The sequence below is a fragment of the Diaphorina citri genome, unplaced genomic scaffold, assembly GCF_000475195.1.
Source record: "Diaphorina citri unplaced genomic scaffold, Diaci psyllid genome assembly version 1.1 scaffold117, whole genome shotgun sequence".
NCBI classification, from domain to species: Eukaryota; Metazoa; Arthropoda; class Insecta; order Hemiptera; family Psyllidae; genus Diaphorina; species Diaphorina citri.
The window spans coordinates 273,269-301,267 of record NW_007377554.1 but is presented as its reverse complement, the minus strand read 5'-3'; the positions used below and the strand labels follow the sequence as shown (position 1 = coordinate 301,267).

Below are 27,999 nucleotides of genomic sequence, written 5' to 3'. Positions count from 1 at the left end.
ATCTTGTACAAAACTATTCTTAGAAATACAGATTAAATAGTACACGACTTACCCTGCAAATGGATCGAATTCCGTAGATCCTGGAAGAACAAGGCGAGGAAGCACGATATTTCCTTTTTTTCTTCGTGTTTTTATAGTTTGAGTAGTAAACTGCCATTGACCACCATCGTAGGACGTTCCTGGTGTTGACAAATGACTGATCATGGGACTATGAGGGGAGAGAATAGTAATTCTTCGATCATAGGAACCTGGAGGCATCAATGACAGATGTGAAGGAACGGGCATTTTAGAAGCAGTTGCAAACAGACCTCGTTTACGTTCAGCAGCTGCAGCTATTTCTGAATTTTCATCAATAGACTCACCACCAGACACGGTTCTTCTGTAGCGACTACTCACAAGTCTCATCTCCTTCTCCAAACTTTCCAAGGAACGAGCTTCCACAGCTGAGGTACCGCGGCGAATATCTCTATCTGAGGATGAAATGAAACTTCCCTTGAGGTCATGACGCAAACTTTCCATAGATCTGCTATTGGTATTCGTTGAGGCAGACTCAGCTGTAAGCCACTGTTTTCTGTTTTCTTCGCCGGTTGATGACATAGCTGAGGTCTTTGAGTTACGCCTGGTGTCATGGTGGTCCTCTTGATATGAATAACCACGTTTAGTCTGAATTAGAATTTTAGACTTGCCATTATCTAAGGACTCCAATGATTCTTGCTTTATTATAGGCACAGTTTCGTCTTGATATGAAGAGGCATTTGTGTCTAGATCAGTGCTGTCTCCACTTCTATTTAATGATGAGCAAGTTGATAGAGCTTTGTCTGATGAAGGATTTGCTTTCAGATTCTTCTCCATACCTTTGTCGAAACTATTGCTTGAAGATGTATCACTTTCAACACTATCACGGAGAGACGCACTTTCAGACTTGATAAAACTTTGTCTTTGTAACGGTTTAATATCTGCAGTACAACTACTGATTTCGTTTCTCAAGTTCTTACTATCTTTAATTTCTGATGTGTGAATAACTTTTCCAGCTGTGTAAGATGATGTGGATACAGACTTTACGTCGGACGTAAGAACACTTTGCTGACCACGGATTTTCTTCAGCTCCTCATCTAAACTATGAGTATTATATCCAGATTTTACAGTCTTGGTTGTTTTTCTATGAACTGTTTCCTTAAGAGACTGGGAAGTCGTTAAAATTATACCGGTGCGAGTTACAGAAGAAGTCTGATTAGACTCGGAAAGTTTTTCAATGTCACTACCACTATTTTTATCTTCAATGTTTCTTCTTAAAACGCCTTTATCACTATTTGATTGGCCCTCGGGCACAACTATTTCCTCATCTTCTGTATCATCAGCCATGTTCGAGTTCAAACAATTATCAAAATATTATTACAATCATGTTATTGAACTCATAATACATATTGAATAGTTTATGTTTTGTTATTGGGATTATAAAGTTCACTTGGAAAAAACCATCAATGCTAATTTATTGTTGTTGGTGTCCTTCAGAAATACTGCACAGGGCTTCATGTTTAGTATGCAGGGAAAATAGACAGCAGGAGCTTTGTAACGTCATTTGTGCCAGCGACAGCATTCAATGAGTTGCATAACAATCTGATGAAGGGATCGGGGAGGAAAAATGAACTGTGAGGATGGTAATAATTACATTTATCTGTGAAAAGGTGTATTAAATACAGGCCCGAGTCATTATATTTTTTACGGTTTAGGAGAAGGGGGTCCTTCACAACGTTCCTGCATAACCGATTGCTTTCGAAGTATGGAGACTACTGAAAACAATCAAATCCATGCATACGTCATATGTACATATAGAGGTATTTGCTACTTTCTTGAAAATTCCATTGCCTTCAAATCTTTTTCACGAGATAAGAAGGTCAAAAAAAGAATTATTTTTAATATTTTCTAATTCCCCACCGATTGTCATGCATGATTGTATCTTGCCACTTGGCAGCAGACAAAGAAAACAAATAAAATGACCTATGACATCACAGCGTGTCTATTTGTTAATTAAAACAGAGCATACCATGGGAATAACGTAACACCTTAAAGCGGAATGTTTTGATTTAGACAAACTGACAAGGTAATCAAAGAGGAACACCAAACAAAAGAAGTAATGTGAAATACCTACTATGAATTCTATGAAATAATAATAATTATGTAATAATTAATTAAGAAATTTAATAACTTCCAGTGTTATTTTAATAGGAAAACTTCCATAACAACACCACTGAAACCAAAAGATCCCTTATGATTCTAATATAAATCTGCTTGTTCCAAATACAGATCCAGATGATGAAATGACTCTTGATGAAGGATCTAAAAATCACTGAAGGAAAATTCTACATTCTGTCCCAAATTAAGAAAAATTAGGATAAGGAACCCAGTTACTTTTTTTTTAGCTTTTCCATAATGGCCAAGTCAATGGTTCTTGAGAGCTCTATTGTTCAACAATATAAAAGCCAAACTTTCCAGATTCAGAAAAGTTTTCAACCCCAGGGAAAGAAAGGGAAGGAATGTAAGAAGGGTATAATACCTATTAGGAGGTATAATGAAAAATAAAGCGACAAGGCAAGGTAAAAAAATAAGGAGAGTAAAGTAAAATTGTTATCTTTTGTTGTCTTGGTTGGCAGATGCCTATTCTGACAAGAAAAGTTTGTACCTCCGAGTAACAATTAAGTATTATGTGACTCTGAGCAACAACAAGAAAATATTACAAATTTTTGGAATAACCTTTAGTGACCTAGGTAGGTACCTAAGTCAATAAAAGTTGTAAGATTTTCCCTTTAATTATGATGACTCGAGTTTTATCTTGAAATTTGTAATAAAAGGTCAAAATGCTGAAAAATTGGGGACTCCCATTCCATGCCAATTTGTTGGGATGCAAATTTGAGCTCTCACTGTAGCTAATAGACAGCAGGCTTTTGTCAAAAATGTCAAATTAGAAATTAAAATTATATATGATTTCCAAAACTCATTTCCTCTGCCTTTCTTTGAAGATAATAAAGTAGGTACACATGAAAGCAACATAGTCTTCAGAATAATTTCCACAAGTACCCATCCTACGCGAGCCTTGTTTCATATTTAAACGTCTACTTTTTAATTTATAGTGGAAAATCCAAAGAAACAAAGAAAGTCATTTACTTAAACTTTTTGTCATGCAAAAATAAATAAACGCCATGTATAATATACGAGCTAGCAGTGGTGGGTGGACAGGTGGTCAGGGGACCACTTCGTCATTCAGGAATCATCAGGAACAGAATGCAAAAAAGGGTATCGCCTGGACAACCAATACCTTGGTGATTTTAACGATGGTAAATTATGCATACCTATCGAAAGTAACTCTAAAAGAAAATGCACATAGATATAAAAAAGATTTTACAACACGATCCTTAAACGAAGAACATTTTCAACATGAGAAAGTTCTCAGCGAAATTTCAATCCAATTCAACCCTTTCAATTGCAAAAGCTTTTTTTCTTCTCTGGATTTTATTTTAGGAGTCTAATACTGTATTTGAGAACAAGATTTGTTTTTATAATCCTAGGAGTAATACGAGAAAGAGAAGAGGGTCATAATGAATTTTAGAGAAACTCAGAAAGGAAATTTTTAGAAATATACTTTATGATGGGGAAAAAAGGAAAACGAGAATTTTTGACACCTGAGTACAGAAAGTTTTTAGCTCAAAACGTGCTGAGGAAGTCTAGTAGACAAAAACAGGGTGACTTATAAATCATTTTTATGGCACACAGAAAATGTTAAAGTCATCGGATCATCGGAAAAGTGGGAAGGAAAGTCCCTTTTTCGTACAACGAAAAGTTTAAGAAAGGGATTAAAATTTTATTGTTAGGTAGCAAAATATCTTTGTTATGATAATAAAATCCTAAATAAGGTAGCTTTATTTAATCCCTTTTCAATGGACCATGCAAGAAAGAAGCCAATAATAACAATATCAAGTCGTTGAAGAAAACCCTATTCCCCATGAAGTATCTAAAGAACCATTGATGTGTAACTGGATGGGGAGACGTTTCATTTATATTTGTAGTTTTTTAATCAAAAGATAGTTTTTACCACTTAAGGCTAGTCCTGAAAGTACAAAAGCAACATTTAACTTCAGATTATTTATTTAACAATGTTGAAGAATCTACACATTTCAGATAATCTCTCATAAATTTTGTAGATCATAAAGGAAGGTATTGTTTAAAAAGTAAAAATTGTTAATGAGATAATCATGTCAGTAATATTTGAATAAATTCATTAATACGTACTTCTATCTAATTTTAGTTATATCTTTTAATGACACTACACCAAGCACTTTTATTATTTGTAGTTAGTAATTAAATTGTTAATTAAATAAAATTTGAGATTATCTGGTACAATTTTATACAAAATTACAGTACTTACTTTATAAACACAAAAAAAAAAAAAAAAAAAAAAAAAAAAAAAAAAAAAAAAAAAAAACCCCCCTTTAATTTTTTTTTTTTTTTTAAACTCCCCCTTGATTTTTTTTTATTTTTTAGTTGGGACCTCTGTGATCTCCTTGTTTCAATGCAGTAATCAGTTTTGGGGGGAGAAAATCGGAAGTCGTTTTTTTTTCGACCAACTTCGTGAAGATTTGAGTAAAATTTCAGAAGAATAACGGCCTATGTGTAATGATTTTGCCTTAGGACAGGGTGTCCCCTTTCAGTTCCGTGTGACCCGTGCGATACACCTGTTGAGCGTGATTTTTGACTGTCTAATTAGGAAGTCAACCGATTACCCAACATTTTGTTTTGTAACATTACAGTGTACTTTCCTGCTTTCAGAGATACTTTGAAATTTAAACAATGAGTGCATGCTAATAGTTCACTAAGTAATTCAGAAGTCCCGTCCTTGTAATTTTGCATGCAAAGTAATAATAATAATAATAATAATAATAATAATAAGTTCATTGTTAACATTCAGAATCCTTTACAGACTTTTCTTTATATTCTTTATAATATCCCTCTAAGTACAGTAAGAAGTGAAAGGTTTCATGTAAAAGGGCCTATGTGTAAGAAAACATGATTCTGGGATAAATTTCCACATCACTGTATTAAAATGTCTCTCCTGAAAAGTAGCAAAAATCACATAGGCCGTTCTTCTTGGGAACGATTCATATATTGTTTGACCCGCATTCATAATATTTATCTATATCTACTTTAATATTGATACACAATTACACATACAATAGATAGATTTAATTGTAATCCTTCTCTATTCATCGAATGTTTGATAACAAATAAAAACAAATGTTTTAGCAACAATATTAATAACAATTTCAAACACCCACATAGTTTGAAAAGCTCATCACAGAAAAAGCGATAACCTACAAATATTATTATATCTCGGGTTTAGTACAATAATTTTCTGTGTTCTCTACGAGTAAATTATAAAATCCACGAATAGCAGATATAAATGTCAATTAAAACAACTTCAAAAAAAAAAAAAAAAAAAAAAAATTAATTAGTTTTCTTCTCTGGACTTGCTGTTATTGAAATTTTCTTCCTCCTGACTGAATATTTTATTTTCCATTCGATTAACTCCTCTATGAACTTCTCTGGACTTGCTGTTATTGAAATTTTCTTCCTCCTGACTGAATATTTTATTTTCCATTCGATTAACTCCTCTATGAAAGAAATACTGAAATGAAAATCAACATAATATAACTGGAAAGTTCCTTTTTGTAAAGGCATTGACCTGTCTTCTTTATTTGAAGCTAATGATTCTAATGACTATTTGGTTATTTCGAGTTATCCACTCAAAATAAGTATTTCATTAGAAATCTAAGGGTACACACTTTTCCCCCTTTGCTACGCTGCAAAGCGGAAAAAGTGAGTCCGTTGTTTCCTGATGAAAATCAAAGAACTATTCTGTACAGGACACCTCGAGTATTAGCTATGACCTAGGGAAAAGGTAACCTAGCTGTCATTGAACATTGAATCTTCAAACTTTAAATGAAGAAGGAAACTGGGTAATGGTAGGTCAACAATTGAAATACTGAAATGAAAATCAACATAATAAAACTGGAAAGTTCCTTTTTGTAAAGGCATTGACCTGTCTTCTTTATTTGAAGCTAATGAGTCTAATGACTATTTGGTTATTCCGAGTTTTTTCATTAACAAACAGATTTTCCTTTCCTTTTTATGAAAACAGATAATAAATAACAAGTGTAGACTTGATCAACGGTAAGAGTTTACCAAATAAATTAACCAATAACCGAAAAGATTTGTTTTGATTTCGAAGCCGAAAGAAATGGGAAAAATTTTCACATTTTCAGCACCAAAGTGTAGGTACACATGAATTTTCAAAATTTCAAAACACGAGTTTTTCCTCCTCAACGAAGTCTGTAGCCCGGAAACACCCGATAAGAGCCGAGGAGACACTGTGCACCGCATGCTAATAAAACTAGTCACTAGTTAGTCGTGTGTTGTGCAGGAGTTGCTTCCCCTATCCCCAGTGAGTGGGGGTAGTTTTGTGAGACATTGGGGACAGATAAAGTTCTCAAGTTTGGAGTCTTGTGATGCCTAAAAAGAGAAGAGCAGTCAGTAGTCAGTGTGTATGTGTATGGTTAGTTGTGTGAGCCTTTGAGGCCAGATAGTTATGGCTAAAGTTTGAAAGTTATTGCTGGATGACACGAGGCCAGTAGATAGTTACTGTGGCCTAGTGCAATCCAGTCATTACACAGGAATTGGTAACTACACTAGAAAAGATATTGAAAAAATCAGAATAATACTGACCGAGAACAAATGTTCAAGCTCAAACTATAGTGATTCAGTGAACTATTCAAAAGGGATCCAAATTTTATCAAAAATGGGACAAATTGTTCGAGGTGAAAGAGACGAACAGACAGACTAACTGAAGGTGCTCACTCTGTTCATCCAATAAGAACAGCCAACAGCTACTATAAAATATACATCTACCTACATACATACCAAGTTCTTACGGTAATCCGTAAATATTCCAATGTATGGTGACATCGCTAAACTTCTAAACATGATATGTACTAACAGCCAACAGCTACTATAAAATATACACCTACCTACATACATACCAAGTTCTTACGGTAATCCGTAAATATTCCAATGTATGGTGACATCGCTAAACTTCTAAACATGATATGTACATACCTGAAACACAAAAAAATATTTTACAATAGTTAGCAAATCAAAAATAAAATAGCTTATTTAACAAATTTATAAATGTTTTCAGTTTTAGTTGACTCTGTGAGAGTACCTGAGGGGAGTGAGTGAAGATCATTAAACTTTCAAAAACCATTTCTCTTTGATCACATACAAAATCTGTTTGATAACATGCACCAGTAGGTACTTGTGTGCTAGTAATACAAATATGGTGCTCAGTAAAAAATTATAGTCTGTATATTTTTGATGATGTTTGTACTTTTCTAGATATAGGTACTTGTGTGCTAGTAATACAAATATGGTGCTCAGTAAAAAATTATAGTCTGTATATTTTTGATGATGTTTGTACTTTTCTAGAGCTTGTGTGCTAGTAATACAAATATGGTGCTCAGTAAACAAATGGTGCTCAGTAAAAAATTATAGTCTGTATATTTTTGATGATGTTTGTACTTTTCTAGAGCAAGCATTTCGCAGTTCTAGGTGACGAGGAAACTGGGTTCAAATAATTTATTGTTTTATTATTATTTTGTTCTATCTGCTGTAGTTAACTGCGTTGATAAACGACGCTACAATTATTAAAAATTTAATGTTATCTGAAATGAACTCCCGGTTCATTCATGAAGAAAAGGTGTGGAGTCGTAGGCTTAAACTGTGCCTCCGACAACTAGCAGTCTTGCAACTTGCATAGAATATGTTTAAATACAGTGTGTTAAGAAAGTTGGGTCAAATCATTTTTCATTGGTAGAGAGATATTTCAATTTGTAGTCAGGCAAAAAATCTCGGCATCTCCGAATCGACTTGCATTTCCCGATTATTTTTCGACCATGACAACATGCCATAACTGGACGGTCTAAATCTATTTTTCATTGGTAGAGAGATACATATTTCAATTTGTAGTCAAGCAAAAAATCTCGGCATCTCCGAATCGACTTGCATTTCCCGATTATTTTTCGACCATGACAACATGCCATAACTGGACGGTCTAAATCTCTAAATAGAGCTCTAAGTATGCCTAATAATAATATGCACTCATCAGTAACTAACATGTACCGACAATCTGCATATTGGATACTTCTGTACATCTCTAAGTTTTGAGAAGTATAACTTTAGGGTTGATAATAATTATGATTAATTAACATGCGAGTATCACCACGCCTCTGCATTTTCAATTCTGTTCATCGAATATAATATGCACTCATCAGTAACTAACATGTACCGACAATCTGCATATTGGATACTTTTGTACATCTCTAAGTTTTGGGAAGTATAACTTTAGGGTTGATAATAATTATGATTAATTAACATGCGAGTATCACCACGCCTCTGCATTTTCAATTCTGTTCATCGAAAACATTATTCTGTGTAAATGTTTACAAAATATCTGACATCACTTTTACGTTGTTGTCTTATCCGCTTCCCTTCTCCACCCCTTGGGAAAATAACAAACGTCTCATTTCAAAGGATCCAGTCTCATTAAAAGTTTGTACAGCTCTCTCTTTTCCCTTTTCCCAAACGGGAAATTTTAGAGAGGCTTTCTGGAGATAAAATAAAAATTGAAATTCATTCTCGAGAGAAAACTTTTCCCTTTTCCCAAACGGGAAATTTTAGAGAGGCTTTCTGGAGATAAAATAAAAATTGAAATTCATTCTCGAGAGAAAAATACACAAACAAATTTTACCAAATTGAAATTAACATAAAGACAATCTCTATGAAACGAAAAGGAATAACCAAGACTAGAAACAAAATATTGTTTTTAAGAAGACGGTAAATAAAAAATAAATAGATTAAATAAGGAGAAAATAAGAGTAATAGTGGTGGAAAATGAAGAAATTGAATACTACCTACCTATGTATACTTGAAACGAAAAGGAATAACCAAGACTAGAAACAAAATATTGTTTTTAAGAAGACGGTAAATAAAAAATAAATAAGGAGAAAATAAGAGTAATAGTGGTGGAAAATGAAGAAATTGAATACTACCTATGTATACCTTAACGAGTAGGTAGGTACCTACAAAGTTGTGATAGGGATGGAATTTCAACTGTGGTATTTATTAGTAAGAATGGTTGTTACAAAGTGATGCTCTTCGCTAAATACGGTATGTTTAATAGATGTTAGAACTTGACTTGGATGAAACCTCCTACAAAGTTGTGATAGGGATGGAATTTCAACTGTGGTATTAGTAAGAATGGTTGTTACAAAGTGATGCTCTTCGCTAAATACGGTATGTTTAATAGATGTTAGAACTTGACTTGGATGAAACCTAAAACTTCAAAGTCCACTAGGGTAACGTCTACACAAGTGATAGTCAATAATATGTAACATGTCATATGTAGGTTCTCGTATATTATGCAGTAGAACCTATGTAAATACATGAACTTGTAACGCTTGTAAGAAAATTCAGTTTAACATTTTCTACTGCCATGAGCCATTCTATTTACGTGTAGGTTCTCGTATATTATGCAGTAGAACCTATGTAAATACATGAACTTGTAAGAAAATTCAGTTTAACATTTTCTACTGCCATGAGCCATTCTATTTACTATTCAAATGTACACAAAAGCATCAACTTCCTCGTTTTCCCCCCATTTCATCTCCCTCTCTCTTTTAACATTTCTTTTTAGTCCGTCCTTCCTTTATCATTACAATAGTAATAAAAAGGTATAAGGGACGGACTATTGTATTCGCCTCGGTGTCGTCTGCCTATGTATACCTTAACAAGTAGGTACCTACAAAGTTGTGATAGGGATGGAATTTCAACTGTGGTATTAGTAAGAATGGTTGTTACAAAGTGATGCTCTTCGCTAAATACGGTATGTTTAATAGATGTTAGAACTTGACTTGGATGAAACCTAAAACTTCAAAGTCCACTAGGGTAACTTCTACACAAGTGATAGTCAATAATATGTAACATGTCATATGTAGGTTCTCGTATATTATGTAGTAGAACCTATGTAAATACATGAACTTGTAACGCTTGTAAGAAAATTCAGTTTAACATTTTCTACTGCCATGAGCCATTCTATTTACTATTCAAATGTACACAAAAGCATCAACTTCCTCGTTTTACCCCCATTTCATCTCCCTCTTTCTTTTAACATTTCTTTTTATTATCCTCTGGAAGCTAAACCCTTAATGTTAATAATATTATGAGACTGTATGGTATCATAATATTATTAACTAATCCTACATTAATTAAATTTTGGTACCAGGAAGCTAAAGGGCTCAAATCTCTGACCTAGCCTCCTTTTGTTCGTAATTGGTATCTTTTGAGTCTAATCTTCCAGAGCGAAACCTACACGACTCACGAAACGAAAACTTTGAGCTTTACTGACGGTTCAACTAGACAAAAAAAAAAAAAATCCCGGGCATGATGAAAAGGTGAAGCTCAAAACTTAAACTAAAATAAACAATTTACATATTTATAATTTATAATATTTTCCAAACGGGATACTTTGTCAAGTAGCATTATAACTAGAGGTAGAATTGAATATACTATGTCTTCACTTGACTATTATTCTCTGGAAGCTAAACCCTTAATGTTAATAATATTATGAGACTGTATGGTATCATATAATATTATTCTTATAATATAAGATTAACTAATCCTACATTAATTAAATTTTGGTACCAGGAAGATAAAGGGCTCAAATCTCTGACCTTTAGCCTCCTTTTGTTCGTAATTGGTAGCTTTTGAGTCTAATCTTCCAGAGCGAAACCTACGCGACTCACGAAAGGAAAACTTTGAGCTTTACTGACGGTTCAACTAGACAAAAAAAATCCCGGGCATGATGAAAAGGTGGAGCTCAAAACTTAAACTAAAATGAACAATTTACATATTTGTAATTTATAATATTTTCCAAACGGGATACTTTGTCAAGTAGCATTATAACTAGAGGTAGAATTGAATATACTATGCCTTCACTTGACTTGGACTATTTGAGATTGTATATTTATAACAGATACATAGGGTTACTATACAAAGATTACAACTTATACAATGGTTGACATGTATTACAGTATTACAGATTACAAATTATACAATGGATGGCAAGTATATTCAATTCTACCTCTAGTTATTTGTAATTTATTGAAAGTCAACTGTTAGGAAAACTTTGAGCTTTACTGACGGTTCAACTAGACAAAAAAAATCCCGGGCATGATGAAAAGGTGGAGCTCAAAACTTAAACTAAAATGAACAATTTACATATTTGTAATTTATAATATTTTCCAAACGGGATACTTTGTCAAGTAGCATTATAACTAGAGGTAGAATTGAATATACTATGCCTTCACTTGACTTGGACTATTTGAGATTGTATATTTATAACAGATACATAGGGTTACTATACAAAGATTACAAATTATACAATGGTTGACATGTATTACAGTATTACAGATTACAAATTATACAATGGATGGCAAGTATATTCAATTCTACCTCTAGTTATTTGTAATTTATTGAAAGTCAACTGTTAATTTTCTACAATTTCATCCTATTTATTTATTTATTTTCAAAGGAAAGCTGTCACTAAAACCCGACAATATTTCGGTAATAATCATAATTCTAAATAGAAAGTAAGTAACATTTAACACCTTTCTAGGATAAATGGGTCGTTTGCCTCATTCGATTGTAAAGAGTGTTGAATTCACAACTCATTGTATATTTAGTAAGGAAATGGACTATTAATGGAGATGTTTGAAAAGAAAAGGAAAACTCTTGCACGTGGAAAATTCGAGACATTAAGAAGAATTGAGAATAGACAGACTCGCATACTTAGGGAAGAAAACGGTGGGAAATAGAACAGTTGTTACCTATTACCTATTTATTATTTGAAAAGTAGTGCTGCCATGGGGTAAGATCATTCGGGAGAACAAGATCGTCAATACGAGGCATCTATACATTACATTGAAACGGGGGTCTTTTCTGATGAAATTGCTGTGTGCGGAATCCAGTATGTAGGACTATTGCACAATTTACTTTGTGGCAGGATATTTTAAAATTTTCATTGCACAAGATCAATTTTGGAGGCATTTATACATTACATTACATTGAAACGGGGGTCTTTTCTGATGAAATTCCTGTGTGCGGAATCCAGTATGTAGGACTATTGCACAATTTACTTTGTGGCAGGATATTTTAAAATTTTCATTGCACAAGATCAATTTTTATTATTTGTAGATTTGTACTTCTACAGTCTAAAGACGGTGAAAGTATGAAAATTTATAAGAGAGAAACTTGAAGAAAAGCAGATTTATCTAACCTCAGTCTTCAAGAGAAAGGACAGCAACAGAGAGTTCTCAATAGTTCAAATTGAACAACTTTTCACTTGCACTTCTCAATGGTTTTCATCTGTCATGAGCAGACATTTTCTGAAGGTACCTATTCAAATCTATATACGCAGGGATGTCAATAAATATCTCTTTGTCCAGGTACTCCACCTAACTGTATACAAAACAAGGGTGAGTTCAAAGAGAAGTAACAAATTTCCCAAAGACATGAATTGGACATAAGGGAATTATCCCAATTTTTCAAGGCATCAAGTCCATACAATAAGCAATGTATTAGTTCAAGTGATGCAACTTGGAAATATTCTCGAATATTAACATCATTTCATTTGTATCAATTCTTTTACAGTAATCGCATTTATATTATTTTCACTCAAATTAATTCCTTTTTACAGCTTTTCAAATGTAGGTACCTATACTTGTAGCAAGGCGTATGACGTACCTACTCAAGAAAAACATGATCATAATCTCTACAAGTTTTTCAGAAAATATTTTCCATGCAATGTATCAATATCCAACTTCCTTCTTTCCTTCCTTTTTCCGATATAAATTATTCATAAGGCTGAGCAACAATATATTTTCAAATATTAGATACATCCTATCTCGTTTTCCCAAGGAGCAAGTTTTAATCCTTCAAAGTGGTTTTCTTGAAGAGGTTGTGTTGGGTATTGTTCCCAGGGAATATTCACAGAGAGTTGTAATTTGTCTAAACCAATATTGGTCCATATAGTTCTCTGGGGACCATAGAATTCCTATAAATAAAGGAATTCACTCCTACTTTGCCCGTCTAAATATAGAACACAAAGGAATTTCCTCGGGCGTTTGAACATATAATCTTACGCGTGGTTTTCCAGTGACTCAATAATTTTATGTCACTGATAAGATTTGATTTCCAGTCCCCTCAGTTATGAATCCAATGCCTTAGCAACTGCACTCTCGGAACTGAAATAAAGCTCAACTTTAGAAAATAGATGTACCTAGTTCAAGACAGACTCGACAATTTAGAAGAAGGTACTTACTAGGTACCTACTTAATTTTTTCAATCTTTTTTCACTCATTTTACTCAAATATACCTAGAAAATAATATAAGGACTACCTACTTGAATTTTCTTATAATCTTACACGTGGTTTTCCAGTGACTCAATAATTTTATGTCACTGACAAGATTTGATTTCCAGTCCCCTCAGTTATGAATCCAATGCCTTAGCAACTGCATCACTCTCGAAGCTGAAATAAAGCACAACTTCAGATCTGATAAGATTTGATTTCCAGTCCCCTCAGTTATGAATCCAATGCCTTAGCAACTGCATCACTCTCGAAGCTGAAATAAAGCACAACTTCAGAAAATAGATGTAGATACCTAGTTCAAGACAGACTTGACAATTTAGAAGAAGGTACTTACTAAGTACCTACGTACCTACTTAATTTTTTCAATCTTTTTTCACTCATTTTACTCAAATATACCTAGAAAATAATATAAGGACTACCTACTTGAATTTTCTTTTGCAAAGTACTAATGGCGAAATTTCCCCTCCAAAGAAAGTAACCTCTTAGTGTGACGATTCTTAATAATGACATGAAATGTTGAGTAATTTTATAATTTTCACATAATTTTTTCTGTGCGAAATAAGAACTAAAACGTATATTAGTACAACAGTAAACGCATCACTGAATGGGAATCCAACCCGCCAGTCAGCACTCTCATGACATTTGTGACACCCTCAATAGATGAGCTATTATTAAGCTTTTAGATCAGTTATCATTAGTCATACCCTGAGGCCTGAATGGGAATCCAACCCGCCAGTCAGCACTCTCATGACATTTGTGACACCCTCAATAGATGAGCTATTATTAAGCTTTTAGATCAGTTATCATTAGTCATTAGACTTAAGTCTTAACTGGTTGACTGATGACAGGTTCATTGGTTTTTACTTTTTAGTTGTTAAAAGTACAAGATGTGCTAAAAGATGTGCTAAAAGTACGAGAAGTGCCCCCCTCCCCCCTAGGGTAAGGCACTTTTCTCATGACTTTTCTACGTATTAGAATAATCGATTATTAATCGATTAATAATCGATTATTAATCGATTAATAATCGATTAATCGATTATTTTTCATAATCGATTATTGATAATCGATTATGTGAAATAATCGATCATTCCCAACACTAAGTCTGGGTGGCGGAGAGAATTGTGCAACAATTTATTTGATGAATGATAACTAGATAAATGGTCAAATACTCGCAGGGAAGAGAAGTAACAAATTTCCCAAAGACATGAATTGGACATAAGGGAATTATCCCGATTTTTCAAGGCATCAAGTACATACAATAAGCAATGTATTAGTTCAAGTGATGCAACTTGGAAATATCCTCGAATATTAACATCATTTCATTTGTATCAGTTCTTTTACAGTAACCGCGTTTATATTATTTTCACTCAAATTAATTCCTTTTTACAGCTTTTCAAATGTATACTGGTAGCAAGGCGTATGACGTACCTATTCAAGAAAAACATGATCATAATCTCTACAAGTTCTTCAGAAAATATTTTCCATGCAATGTATCAATATCCAACTTCCTTCTTTCCTTCTGAGTAATCGCATTTATATTATTTTCACTCAAATTAATTCCTTTTTACAGCTTTTCAAATGTATACTTGTAGCAAAGGCGTATGACGTACCTACTCAAGAAAAACATGATCATAATCTCTACAAGTTCTTCAGAAAATATTTTCCATGCAATGTATCAATATCCAACTTCCTTCTTTCCTTCTAGAAGAAACACTGAGGAAAGGACAACATCCACATGTATGAGGCGAACGCAATCTAGATATGAAATTGATTAGGTACCTACATGTGGGTGAAGGTTCTAGAAGTAGCACCATTCGATTCGGCGTGAAAAATCACATGGGTTTAACTATTCACATGCTTACTTGGTAACGATTCACGAATAAAAGGGAAATTTGTTGACACAGGGAAGTATCGAACCCGCAACTTCTCAACCGTAAGTCGGACAGTTCTAGAAGTAGCACCATTTGATTCGGCGTGAAAAATCACATAGATTAGAGTATTCACATCCAAATGACCAAATGTTTTCGATGTCTCTTACCGTTTACGAAATAAGGGTTAAGCAATAATGACTTTGGTTAATATCTGGATGGGTGACTATTCGATTTTAACCAAATTGTTACAGTCGCGTCCTTGGACCATACCGGTATAGCATACCAAATTTCATCGCTCTGCGACAAACCGTTCTTGAGATATTTTGTATACCATCACCTTTTTCTCATGAAACAATTGTTAAGTAACAATGACTTTGGTTAATATCTGGATGGGTGACTATCCGATTTTTACTAAATTGTTACAGTCGCGTCCTTGGACCGTACCAATATAGCATACCAAATTTCATTGCTCTACGACAAACCGTTCTTGAGATATTTTGTATACCACCTTTTCCCACTGAAGAAACATTGACTTTGGTTAACACATACATATTTCATTAGAAATCTAAGGGTACACATTTTTTCCCCTTTGCTACGCTGCAAAGCGGAAAAAGTGAGTCCGTTGTTTCCTGATGAAAATCAAAGAACTATTCTGTACAGAACACCTCGAGTATTAGCTATGACCTAGGGAAAAGGTAACCTAGCTGTCTTTGAACATTGAATCTTCAAACTTTAAATGAAGAAGGAAACTGGGTAATGGTAGGTCAACAATTTAATTTATGTAATATGTACTACTCGATTTTCATTAACAAACAGATTTTCCTTTCCTTTTTATGAAAACAGATAATAAATAACAAGTGTAGACTTGATCAACGGTAAGAGCCTTCGCAAAGGTAAACACATCGGGCTCGGAGCTAAGAATTCGTTTCTCAGATGATGCCTCGAGCTCGAGTGAAAGATAAACAAACACAAAAACAACAATGCCAGATAGAATTTCTGAATTAATAACGTGGATCAAATTTCTTCAAATTTGACTACCTACAAATACATAAATTTTTGGTAACTATGGTTTGTACAAATGTACATAGGCACTATTAGGTATGGTTCTTACACAAAGAATACTGCTAAATAGATGGTTGAAAGATATCACGAGCTCTAATTATGATAAGCAATAATATAATGATGTGACTAAGTAGATAAAATGGATACTGACTGTTATAATAACAGAAAACTCCAAGGTTAAGTCAAAGATAAGACAAGGGAGTCTGGAAACTATAAAAGTAAATCCACGCTATAATAATAATGACGCTACACAACGAAAACAACAGATAAAATATAAACAGATATATGGAAATTCCTACAGGTAACAGTACATATCTCCTGTTGTGAAAATACAAATAACAAGAGGTAGGTATTTACATTTACAAATTAAGTGGTAAAAAAATAATGACAACGAAAACACACGAGATCTTCATATCCAATCAGGCATCTGCCCTCAAAAAAAGTTAGGAAGTAAATCCAAGCACTAATGACAACAAAAACACACGAGATCTTCATATCCAATCAGGCATCTGCCCTCAAAAAAGTTAGGAAGTAAATCCAAGCACATGATCCAGCAGATAATTGTGGAGAATTTTATCGAAATTTAGAACTCAAACCAAAAGATTATCCAAGCACATGATCCAGCAGATAATTGTGGAGAATTTTATCGAAATTTAGAACTCAAACCAAAAGATTTGTCCCCTTACGTTGATGATGTAATGAGGCTTTACTCCACTTGCTATTTTCCAAGAGACAAATGAGATCATTTTTGGTGGATGTGACTAAAGGACCAAATTTTGTCATGTGTGCCTCGCTGCCTAGGTAGGTATTTCCATAAATTTTAACAGAATAAATAGTAGAAGAGAGGGAAAAGAAATTACTCAATATTAGTGGATGTGCCAAAAGTACTAAAATTTCTAATACACAATAAGACTACAGGTTCAGGAGTTCAAGATACATAGTTATTGTCCCTTCTCCCTGCGCCCTCTAAATGCTGTAGTAGGTAGGAATACCCAGCACCGAGTTTATAACAGCACCAGGGTGGTAATTGATCCTGTACGTCTTATAAGTGATGCCTTAATAGCGCATTATTTACCATGCACTTTACAAAAAATAGTTCAACGTGAACCCTGAAAGTTTTTTCTGGAAGTCAAAAACGTACACCTCACTTTTTTCGGTCAGTTAAAAAACCTACCTAAACTGTGCTAGGACGAGCAAAGAGTATATCGTTTGGAGTTAATTGCAAACAAGACTATTGCTCTTAATAACATACTCGGAATACTATGGGGAGCGTGAGACCGGAACCATGCCCGAGCAATCCGAGCACTAAGCACCAGAAGAAATAAAGGGATTTGGCTATACCAAGTAGAAACAGTCTTCGTCAGAACAACATTGAGCTAGAAGTCACTAAGCACAAAATACAAAACATGAAGGTATTAGGTAAAATAAATTTAGACAAATAACTCATTCAAATACCTACTTGCGTCCTGTCCTGAAAAATACGAACTGTTTTTAGAGATTTTTAAAAATTATGGCCTCAGATAGAGGGTAAAGGTAAGGTCCTGAGAAGCGCGAACTCCTTTTAAGCTTTTTCCACGGTAAAAGTGTATTCCGGAGCGAAGCGACGGAATTCAGCTAGTATTAGTATAAGGTAGCTCTATGAATCTATACCTAATAGCTAGACTTCACCTCAAAGAAGGTTGAATGAGGAAAAGTTTCTTACTATACTTCTTGTACACCTGGTACATCTACAATTCTAAATGTGCGGAAGATTTCTAATGATTTTACAAATTTTATGGACATTGACATCACCAGAAAATATATCTACAATCATTAACAAACATGCCTCTAGGATCCCACAAAAATTGTCTGGGGATCAAAAATGGAGCTATTTAAATTATACTACCCTGATCGAAACCAGATAAAGAATTAAATCGAGTTGGTAAGCTCCGGCCATGGAAAGTAAAGTAAGTAAACTACACGGAAAAGTAAGCTCCGCTCCGGCCTAAATGCAATATTAAGTCAAAACTTGCACACCTGTGTGCGGAAGATTTCTAATGATTTTACAAATTTTATGGACATTGACATAACCAGAAAATATATCTACAACCATTAACAAACATGCCTCTAGGATCCTACAAAAATATTGTCTGGGGATCAAAAATGGAGCTATTTAAATTATACTACCCCGATCGAAACCAGATAAAGAATTAAATCGAATTGGTAAGCTCCGGCCATGGAAAGTAAAGTAAGTAAACTACACGGAAAAGTAAGCTCCGCTCCGGCCTAAATGCAATATTAGGTCAAAAACGTACACCTCACTTTTTTCGGTCAGTTTAAAAAACCTGCCTAAACTGTGCTAGGACGAGCAAAGAGTATATCGTTTGGAGTTAATTGCAAACAAGACTATTGCTCTTAATAACATACTCGGAATACTATGGGGAGCGTGAGACCGGAATCATGCCCGAGCAATCCGAGGACTAAGCACCAGAAGAAATAAAGGGATTTGGCTATACGAAGTAGAAACAGTCTTCGTCAGAACAACATTGAGCTAGAAGTCACTAAGCATAAAATACAAAACATGAAGGTATTAGCTAAAGTAAATTTAGACAAGGAATTAATTAATATCTGTGTGCTGTCCTGAGAAATGCGAACTGTTTTTAGAGCTTTTTAAAAATTATGGCCTCAGATAGAGGGTGAAGGTAAGGTCCTGAGAAGCGAGAACTCCTTTTAAGCTTTTTCCACGGTAAAAGTGCTGAATAGCAGGAATCTGACCCTGAATAACGGCCGAACCGTACAGACTAAGCACCAGAAGAAATAAAGGGATTTGACTATACGAAGTAGAAACAGTCTACGTCAGAACAACATTGAGCTAGAAGTCACTAAGCACAAAATACAAAACATGAAGGTATGAGGTAAAATAAATTTAGACAAATAACTCATTCAAATACCTACTTGCGTCCTGTCCTGAAAAATGCGAACTGTTTTTAGAGCTTTTTAAAAATTATGGCCTCAGATAGAGGGTAAAGGTAAGGTCCTGAGAAGCGCGAACTCCTTTTAAGCTTTTTCCACGGTAAAAGTGCTGAACAGCAGGAATCTGACCCTGAATAACGGCCGAACCGTACAATTCTTGAAACCCGACCCAAGGGTCCTTTGTATCTACATAAATAATGAAATCAAATCACTAAAGGTAACACTGGATAATAAGTGACTAATACACCAGCACCCTGCATATTCAAGAAATACAAGGCATTTACTGAGAGGGATATTCATAAAACTGAAGCTCGTATAGCTGACATTGACATCTCGCCAGTGCTAATGACAATCCAAATGTAGAAAAACACAGCTTATGCAAGAAATGTACATTACACGAACAACAAGCAAGGGAGAGAAAGAGAGAGAGAGAGAGACTGGAAACAGAACAAACGAAAAGGAAGTAATTGTCAAGCTTGAGAAAATGAAAAAAATAAATATTTAACGAAGAAGATGAAGAACAAGAAGAAGAAGTGGGAAAAGAACCAAGAAGATTATTATTAAAGAATAGTAAAGGGTCAAATGAGGAAACGGGTGCAGGGTGCATAGAGTTCTGAGCCTCTTCTTGGTCTTCATAAATATTCTTCTTGTTGAAATATTCCAATAACTTAAATATGACGCTAGGCTAGACTCATTAGAAACATGGTACCTACCTAATATTTGCAAACAGGACCATCAGGAATTAAAGTCCTGCATCATGGTATTGCAAAGTATTTGCAAAATGCATCATGGTAGGGTAGGTACTCTTGGAGTAATTTATATTGCCTTTTAGTAGGGAGGTACCTAACTACTTTACCTCTCAAGAGTATCCCGAGGGAGTTTCCAGTTTCAGGATATTAAAACAGATAACAACAGACAACAATTCACCGTCCAAATTTCAGAGCAAACTTTTCATGGATATTACGAAAATATGCTTCAATTAAGGAATGGCAGATAAGTACATGGCATATATGAAAATTAATTTCGCACAGTTATCATATCAGGATTAAGTGAAGGCACAATACATACCAATGCATTCAGCATATTCCTACTGTTTTACATATTCTTGTACAAAATCCACTCTGATTTTTATTGAGTAAGTAATGCTATTATTTTCCAATAACAACAATGTAAATAAAAGTTTTGCGAGCGAGTTAAACAATAACCTCGTTATAAAATCATGTCAGTAATCAAATATTGTTGAATTCATACCCAAATAAAGCTGGATAATATTTTCTACCCGCGTGTATTGACGAAGACATTCTTTCTTTAATTTAATTTCTCAAAACGAGGTCATTTTTTCCACATCATTTCTTTGACTGAAGTTTTTGGGATCCCCACCACCACATCCACAAACTTATACCAAACTCCATTCGCTTCTCTTTATAAAGGAAACAGAGTTCCACACAACGACGCGGTGGTGAATCTAAATATAGTAGATATGCACTGCATAGTTCGAAATAGTTTTCCTTCCTCTTGTATAAAGTGCACAAGGTAAAACTACTGATAGATACCCACCAAATAAAATGTAGGTATGTTAGGTAACATTTGGTTTCTGGTATTTTCACAATAGATTGACTCTTTAGTTTAGGGTTTAGGTCACCTAAACTAAAGAATAATTTATCTTATTACTATCTAGTATCCAAGGAATACGTTTCTACAAGTAGAGGTACATACACAGAAGATTTCAACTTCCTGTGATTTGTTGAACCACTGAGTCCAATGATAAATAAATCACGATACTATGATCTTGCCTAACTGTTTCAAAAGAGGAAATAGGATGAGCAATAGTGAGCATTTAAATTTTGCATCACAATGACTTCAAGAAACAATGATTTGACGATTTCGTCAGAGTTATCCAAAAGTACCTAATTGGATTACTAATTAATGTCTTCTGCTTCTGCATTAAGATTATTAAGATGTGAGAGTGTTGAAATTAAGATTGTAAGTTTATGTTAGAGCCAGATTTGGTAGAATGAGTTTCTACAGGTTGCCAGTAATCAAATATTGTTGAATTCATACCCAAATAAAGCTGGATATGTTGTATGCAAGAGAATTACTCGACAATAATTGTGTTTTTGTTACCCTATTCTAAGCTTTATTTTCCTCCATCCAAAGTGCATCATTTGACGTTACCATTCCAGCAAATGTGAAATTGTTTTTCATGGCGCTCTTCGTTCTCATTAAACAAGACAATTCCGAGTGTTGTGGGAGATAGAGAGGAATATAAAGACATACATTGTATCGTGTGACAATGTGCGGAAGGTGAAAATGATCAAAAGGTTTACCTATATCTACATATTATATGACGTATTGTGACGTGCTACTTTGTGTGGAAGCCTTACTCTCACCACTATGGAGAAGAATAGCCCAAGATAGTGACATGACAGAGTGATAGCGACCGGCAAACTTAGTGAGAAAATTACGAGTATGATGCACCAGCTACTTTGTGTGGAAGCCTTACTCTCACAACTATGGAGAAGAATAGCCCAAGATAGTGACATGACAGAGTGATAGCGACCGGCAAACTTAGTGAGAAAATTACGAGTATGATGCACCAATATTGAATTCAAGTTCACAACAAAGGTTCACAGCAAAAGGTAACTGCAACCCCATTTTGAGACAGTAGAGATGTCAGAGGTGAACATACCAAGAACCTCCAACATATGACGGAATACCTCGAGAACTCTGAGCTATTTGGATATGAAAAATTAATTGGATATAATCTACGTACCTATGTATAGTTCAACATGATGGTTTTATTTATTGCCGCCGGGAAGACACTTGTGAAGATAGCAAAAATAGCAAACTCTACTCCACTATACACAAGCATAACCTGATACACCAAGTATGAGAGCTCACGGTTATCTCGTGTCAAAATATCCCTGCCAAGATAACCAAAAGATTATGTACCTATTTGTAGGTATCCAAATCTACCAAGATAGACATACTCTGCTCTTTAAATTCAATAAAAATTCTGAATTTATTCCAATTATATCCTGAGTGTATCCTTGTCAAAAAGGAGATGAAAACATAGAAACTTTTAAAACTTAACCTTCTGACCTACATGTAATTTAAAAATTAAATCAAATTTATCTTACAAAGATGAAAGCTTAAACTCACAACTCGCAGCATCAGTTTGAGCTTTCGAAAGTTGTTTCAGGTAAAAGTTAAATATTTGAGTACGAAAGCTGTGAAGTTTAATGTTAGGAACAAGTTTGTAATGCTGTGAGGGCGTTGGTTAAACCAACTCGGAAACAAAATGGCAAATTACTTAAAAAAGCAGTTGTACATTTTAACTGGAGCCTATTTCATCTCGAATGGAGTTATTTCTGTTATACCTGGGTCTAATTAATTTACTTACACTCATGTACATATATTGTTTGAACCGCATTCATAATATTTATCTATGTCTACTTTAATATTGATACACAATTACACATACAATAGATAGATTTAATTGTAATCCTTCTCTATTCATCGAATGTTTGATAACAAATAAAAACAAATGTTTTAGCAACAATATTAATAACAATTTCAAACACCCACATAGTTTGAAAAGCTCATCACATATATCTACTTTAATATTGATACACAATTACACATACAATAGATAGATTTAATTGTAATCCTTCTCTATTCATCAAATGTTTGATAACAAATAAAAACAAATGTTTTAGCAACAATATTAATAACAATTTCAAACACCCACATAGTTTGAAAAGCTCATCACAAATATCTACTTTAATATTGATACACAATTACACATACAATAGATAGATTTAATTGTAATCCTTCTCTATTCATCGAATGTTTGATAACAAATAAAAACAAATGTTTTAGCAACAATATTAATAACAATTTCAAACACCCACATAGTTTGAAAAGCTCATCACAGAAAAAGCGATAACCTACAAATATTATTATATCTCGGGTTTAGTACAATAATTTTCTGTGTTCTCTACGAGTAAATTATAAAATCCACGAATAGCAGATATAAATGTCAATTAAAACAACTTCAAAAAAAAAAAAAAAAAAAAAAAATGAAATGAGTTTTATCCTCCGTTCGGCCACAAGCTACCCACCTACTCAAATTGACCTCACCTAGCCAGAGTGCCCTGATTGGGACCGGGGAAATCCGGCGGCTCGCGGTTGCCCAAATAGTTGGCCACCCATCCGGATATTTGCCAAGAGCAACGGTGCTTATCTTCAGTGATACAATTGGGAACTGTTGCATGTGTCATACTCATACCTCTATTATTAATATTCTGATGATAGCTATCAGCCCACAGTGATGTGCTCTCCAATGAAAAGCATGATGTCTGTGATAAAATTAATAACAAAAATGGGGTAAGAGGTACTTTCATACTTTGCTGTCTATAAAAAGCAAAGTACATAAGTAAAATTATTATTTCAAATGTAGAGCTCAGTCCGTTGCGTAGGTACTATTGATATAAAAAATTAATTATTTCTTCAATATTTTCTTCCTTTCAAATTCATTGTGCAATGTTACACTGTTGAATTAGGAATTAAAAATATTATAATTTAATTTTCAAAGTAAAAAGATCCCAGGAAAAGAAGAAGAAAACAGAAAGGAAGAGAGTGAAGAATAAGAAGAAATGAAAAAGAAGAAGCAAGACAGCTTCGAACGAACTTTTTAACAACAAATTGTTTTTAATTTTTCTTGAAATTTAAGAAGACCTTTCCTTTACCTTCTTTTTCCCTTATGGTTTGAAATTTCACTCGATGGAGACGTTAAAAGTTAAGAGAGGAATAGGTGTGAGAAGAGGAAATTGTACCCTAGCCAAATCTTGATGAAATCTAGGAGGTTGTAGAGAAGAGAAAAAGGGAACAAAAAGGAATGGGCCGTCAAGTTAGATGAGAAAAAGAACAAAATGAAATTAGAACAAAGAAAGATACATATAGTAAAAATAAATAATAAGAGAATGTAAACGAGAGGAAAAAAAGAGAATGAAAACAGAAAAGTGTTGGTCAAAAATTACGTATATTATAGGTACTCTTGCAAAAAAAAAAAAAAAAAAAAAAAAAAATCTTAATGAGGACAAAAAAAAAATAATGATTCCTACTGGAAGCAGGGCCGGATTAGCCCCCCGCGGGCCGGGGCAGTTTCAAAGGCGCGGGCGCCACAGTTGGGCGGCTGATCGAACTTAAAATTTTCAGCGCCGGAAGGCGAAATTTTTCAAAAAAGTAGGTAGATATGTGCTCATGCTTTGTTACAAGTTAATTTTTGACGTATCTAATTCATAGATATTTTCTTTATCCTTAATTTTCGCTGAACGCTAGTGTGAGCAAAATAAAATAGAGTGCCGCAGGCGAAATTTTTGAAAATTTTGCTAGATATTTTCTTATCCTAATTTTAGCTGAACGCCATAAAGTGAAGCAAAAATAAATTAGGGCGGCCGCAGGCGAAATTTTTGAAAATTTTGGTCCACACAATCTTGAGAAAAATCCAGTCTCACCAAAAGTAAATTTTTCAGCGCCGCAGGCGATTTTTATTTTTTATCTTTTTATTTTTTTTTTTTTTTTAGAAAAAACCCATTATATCTAGTGTAAGTCCTCAAAGCGCGGGGGCCCCCAAAGCGCGGGGCCCGTAGGCAGTCTGCAAATACCAAAATTAAAGGAAAAGCTAAAAAAAAAAAAAAAAAAAAAAAAAATCTTACTGAGGACAAATAAAAAATGATTCCTACTGGAAGGGCTTTAGATTACTTCCAAATAATTACAGGAATTTGTAAACGTTAAACGTTACGTTGTCAAATAGAATAATATACACACTACACCACCGACAAAGGTACAGATATATCTACCTAACCCTGTGATAAGCATGAAAGAGATTCTAAAGGGAAAAATGAAAGAGAACTAAAGTCAGCAATGGGGACATTGCAGAAATGTACATCAAATATTGGCGCTCTCAAAGTTATCAATTTTATGAAATCATAAAATATGAAGAACGCCAATTCTTGTCTGATGAAGAAAAAAACCGAGTCAAAAGAATTTATATTCCTTGTAGCAATTTGCACCTTGAGAAAATGTCGAAGGGAACATGTGTATGACAAACTCAGTGCAGTAGAAAGAAGCTGATAGAATAAGTTTGTTTAGTTTAGATCTCCTTGATATAGAGGAGGGTGAATATTGAAGTGGCCTAAAAATGGGTCACGAGTGGGTCGTTATTTCCGAACATAAATAACCCGTCCGTGGAGCCACACCATGGGTCAATTCCTGAAGATTAGGCAAACGAAACTCTATAGCACTTGTTTTTCCAAAGTCAAAAGAATTTATATTCCTTGTAGCAATTTGCACCTTGAGAAAATGTCGAAGGGAACATGTGTATGACAAACTCAGTGCAGTAGAAAGAAGCTGATAGAATAAGTTTGTTTAGTTTAGATCTCCTTGATATAGAGGAGGGTGAATATTGAAGTGGCCTAAAAATGGGTCACGAGTGGGTCGTTATTTCCGAACATAAATAACCCGTCCGTGGAGCCACACCATGGGTCAATTCCTGAAGATTAGGCAAACGAAACTCTATAGCACTTGTTTTTCCAACCTTCATTTTTCTACCAGATTAGTCAACAGGTCAATGTTTAAACATCAGTGTGAACACTCAAAACGCGGGATGATCCCGTTTATCTGGGAGAATTCCTAGGTAGGTATTAGGAGATTATTTTAGAAGTAATATTAGGAGAGTGTTTTATTTTAGGAGTCTAATACTGTATTTGAGAACAAGATTTGTTTTTATAATCCTAGGAGTAATACGAGAAAGAGAAGAGGGTCATAATGAATTTTAGAGAAACTCAGAAAGGAAATTTTTAGAAATATACTTTATGATGGGGAAAAAAGGAAAACGAGAATTTTTGACACCTGAGTACAGAAAGTTTTTAGCTCAAAACGTGCTGAGGAAGTCTAGTAGACAAAAACAGGGTGACTTATAAATCATTTTTATGGCACACAGAAAATGTTAAAGTCATCGGATCATCGGAAAAGTGGGAAGGAAAGTCCCTTTTTCGTACAACGAAAAGTTTAAGAAAGGGATTAAAATTTTATTGTTAGGTAGCAAAATATCTTTGTTATGATAATAAAATCCTAAATAAGGTAGCTTTATTTAATCCCTTTTCAATGGACCATGCAAGAAAGAAGCCAATAATAACAATATCAAGTCGTTGAAGAAAACCCTATTCCCCATGAAGTATCTAAAGAACCATTGATGTGTAACTGGATGGGGAGACGTTTCATTTATATTTGTAGTTTTTTAATCAAAAGATAGTTTTTACCACTTAAGGCTAGTCCTGAAAGTACAAAAGCAACATTTAACTTCAGATTATTTATTTAACAATGTTGAAGAATCTACACATTTCAGATAATCTCTCATAAATTTTGTAGATCATAAAGGAAGGTATTGTTTAAAAAGTAAAAATTGTTAATGAGATAATCATGTCAGTAATATTTGAACAAATTCATTAATACGTACTTCTATCTAATTTTAGTTATATCTTTTAATGACACTACACCAAGCACTTTTATTATTTGTAATTAGTAATTAAATTGTTAATTAAATAAAATTTGAGATTATCTGGTACAATTTTATACAAAATTACAGTACTTACTTTATAAACACAAAAAAAAAAAAATAGAGAAAAATAGAGAAAAACAAAAGCACACCTTCAATTGATTTATTAGTTTATAATAGCCTCCTGTTGCACAAGTTTACCAAATAAATTAACCAATAACCGAAAAGATTTGTTTTGATTTCGAAGCCGAAAGAAATGGGAAAAATTTTCACATTTTCAGCACCAAAGTGTAGGTACACATGAATTTTCAAAATTTCAAAACACGAGTTTTTCCTCCTCAACGAAGTCTGTAGCCCGGAAACACCCGATAAGAGCCGAGGAGACACTGTGCACCGCATGCTAATAAAACTAGTCACTAGTTAGTCGTGTGTTGTGCAGGAGTTGCTTCCCCTATCCCCAGTGAGTGGGGGTAGTTTTGTGAGACATTGGGGACAGATAAAGTTCTCAAGTTTGGAGTCTTGTGATTCCTAAAAAGAGAAGAGCAGTCAGTAGTCAGTGTGTATGTGTATGGTTAGTTGTGTGGGCCTTTGAGGCCAGATAGTTTGAAAGTTATTGCTGGATGACACGAGGCCAGTAGATAGTTACTGTGGCCTAGTGCAATCCAGTCATTACACAGGAATTGGTAACTACACTAGAAAAGATATTGAAAAAATCAGAATAATACTGACCGAGAACAAATGTTCAAGCTCAAACTAGTGATTCAGTGAACTATTCAAAAGGGATCCAAATTTTATCAAAAATGGGACAAATTGTTCGAGGTGAAACCAAGACTTTTGAAAAACAAATAAAATGTTCAGACTTTAGAATAATAAATCAAGCTTAATTCCTCCTTTCTAAACCAAGAGGTTCTGAATCATTTTATTTTCCATACCAAGAGTAAATATATCCTGTCTTATAATCTATCTATAACTGTTCAATAGTATGTAATATGTACCTATGTATCATTCAGACCAGAACAAT

The 27,999-nt window shown here is 34.1% G+C and overlaps 2 protein-coding genes across 4 annotated transcripts in view; both read right to left on the bottom strand.

Moving 5' to 3' along the window:
* On the bottom strand, nucleotides 1–27,476 carry LOC113465496 (dentin sialophosphoprotein-like). The gene is made up of 2 exons (XM_026820038.1): nucleotides 27,131–27,476; nucleotides 1–1,517 (listed from the first exon to the last, which is right to left on the bottom strand). The coding sequence occupies exon 2, from the start codon at nucleotides 1,360–1,362 to the stop codon at nucleotides 49–51; it is 1,314 nt and encodes a 437-aa protein (XP_026675839.1). The 5' UTR covers nucleotides 1,363–1,517; nucleotides 27,131–27,476; the 3' UTR covers nucleotides 1–48.
* LOC113465497 overlaps nucleotides 7,043–27,999 on the bottom strand; it is a 101,040-nt gene continuing 80,083 nt past the window's right edge. For all 3 annotated transcript variants that reach the window (XM_026820039.1, XM_026820040.1, XM_026820041.1), the window contains exon 4: nucleotides 7,043–7,164. In XM_026820039.1, the coding sequence (XP_026675840.1) occupies nucleotides 7,077–7,164 (88 nt within the window). In that variant the 3' untranslated portion in view covers nucleotides 7,043–7,076. The remainder of the gene's footprint in view (nucleotides 7,165–27,999) is intronic.

What these genes read in the sequence shown, in the direction of transcription:
- LOC113465496 (XM_026820038.1), bottom strand. Translation starts at nt 1,362, where the DNA reads ATGGCTGATGATACAGAAGATGAGGAAATAGTTGTGCCCGAGGGCCAA.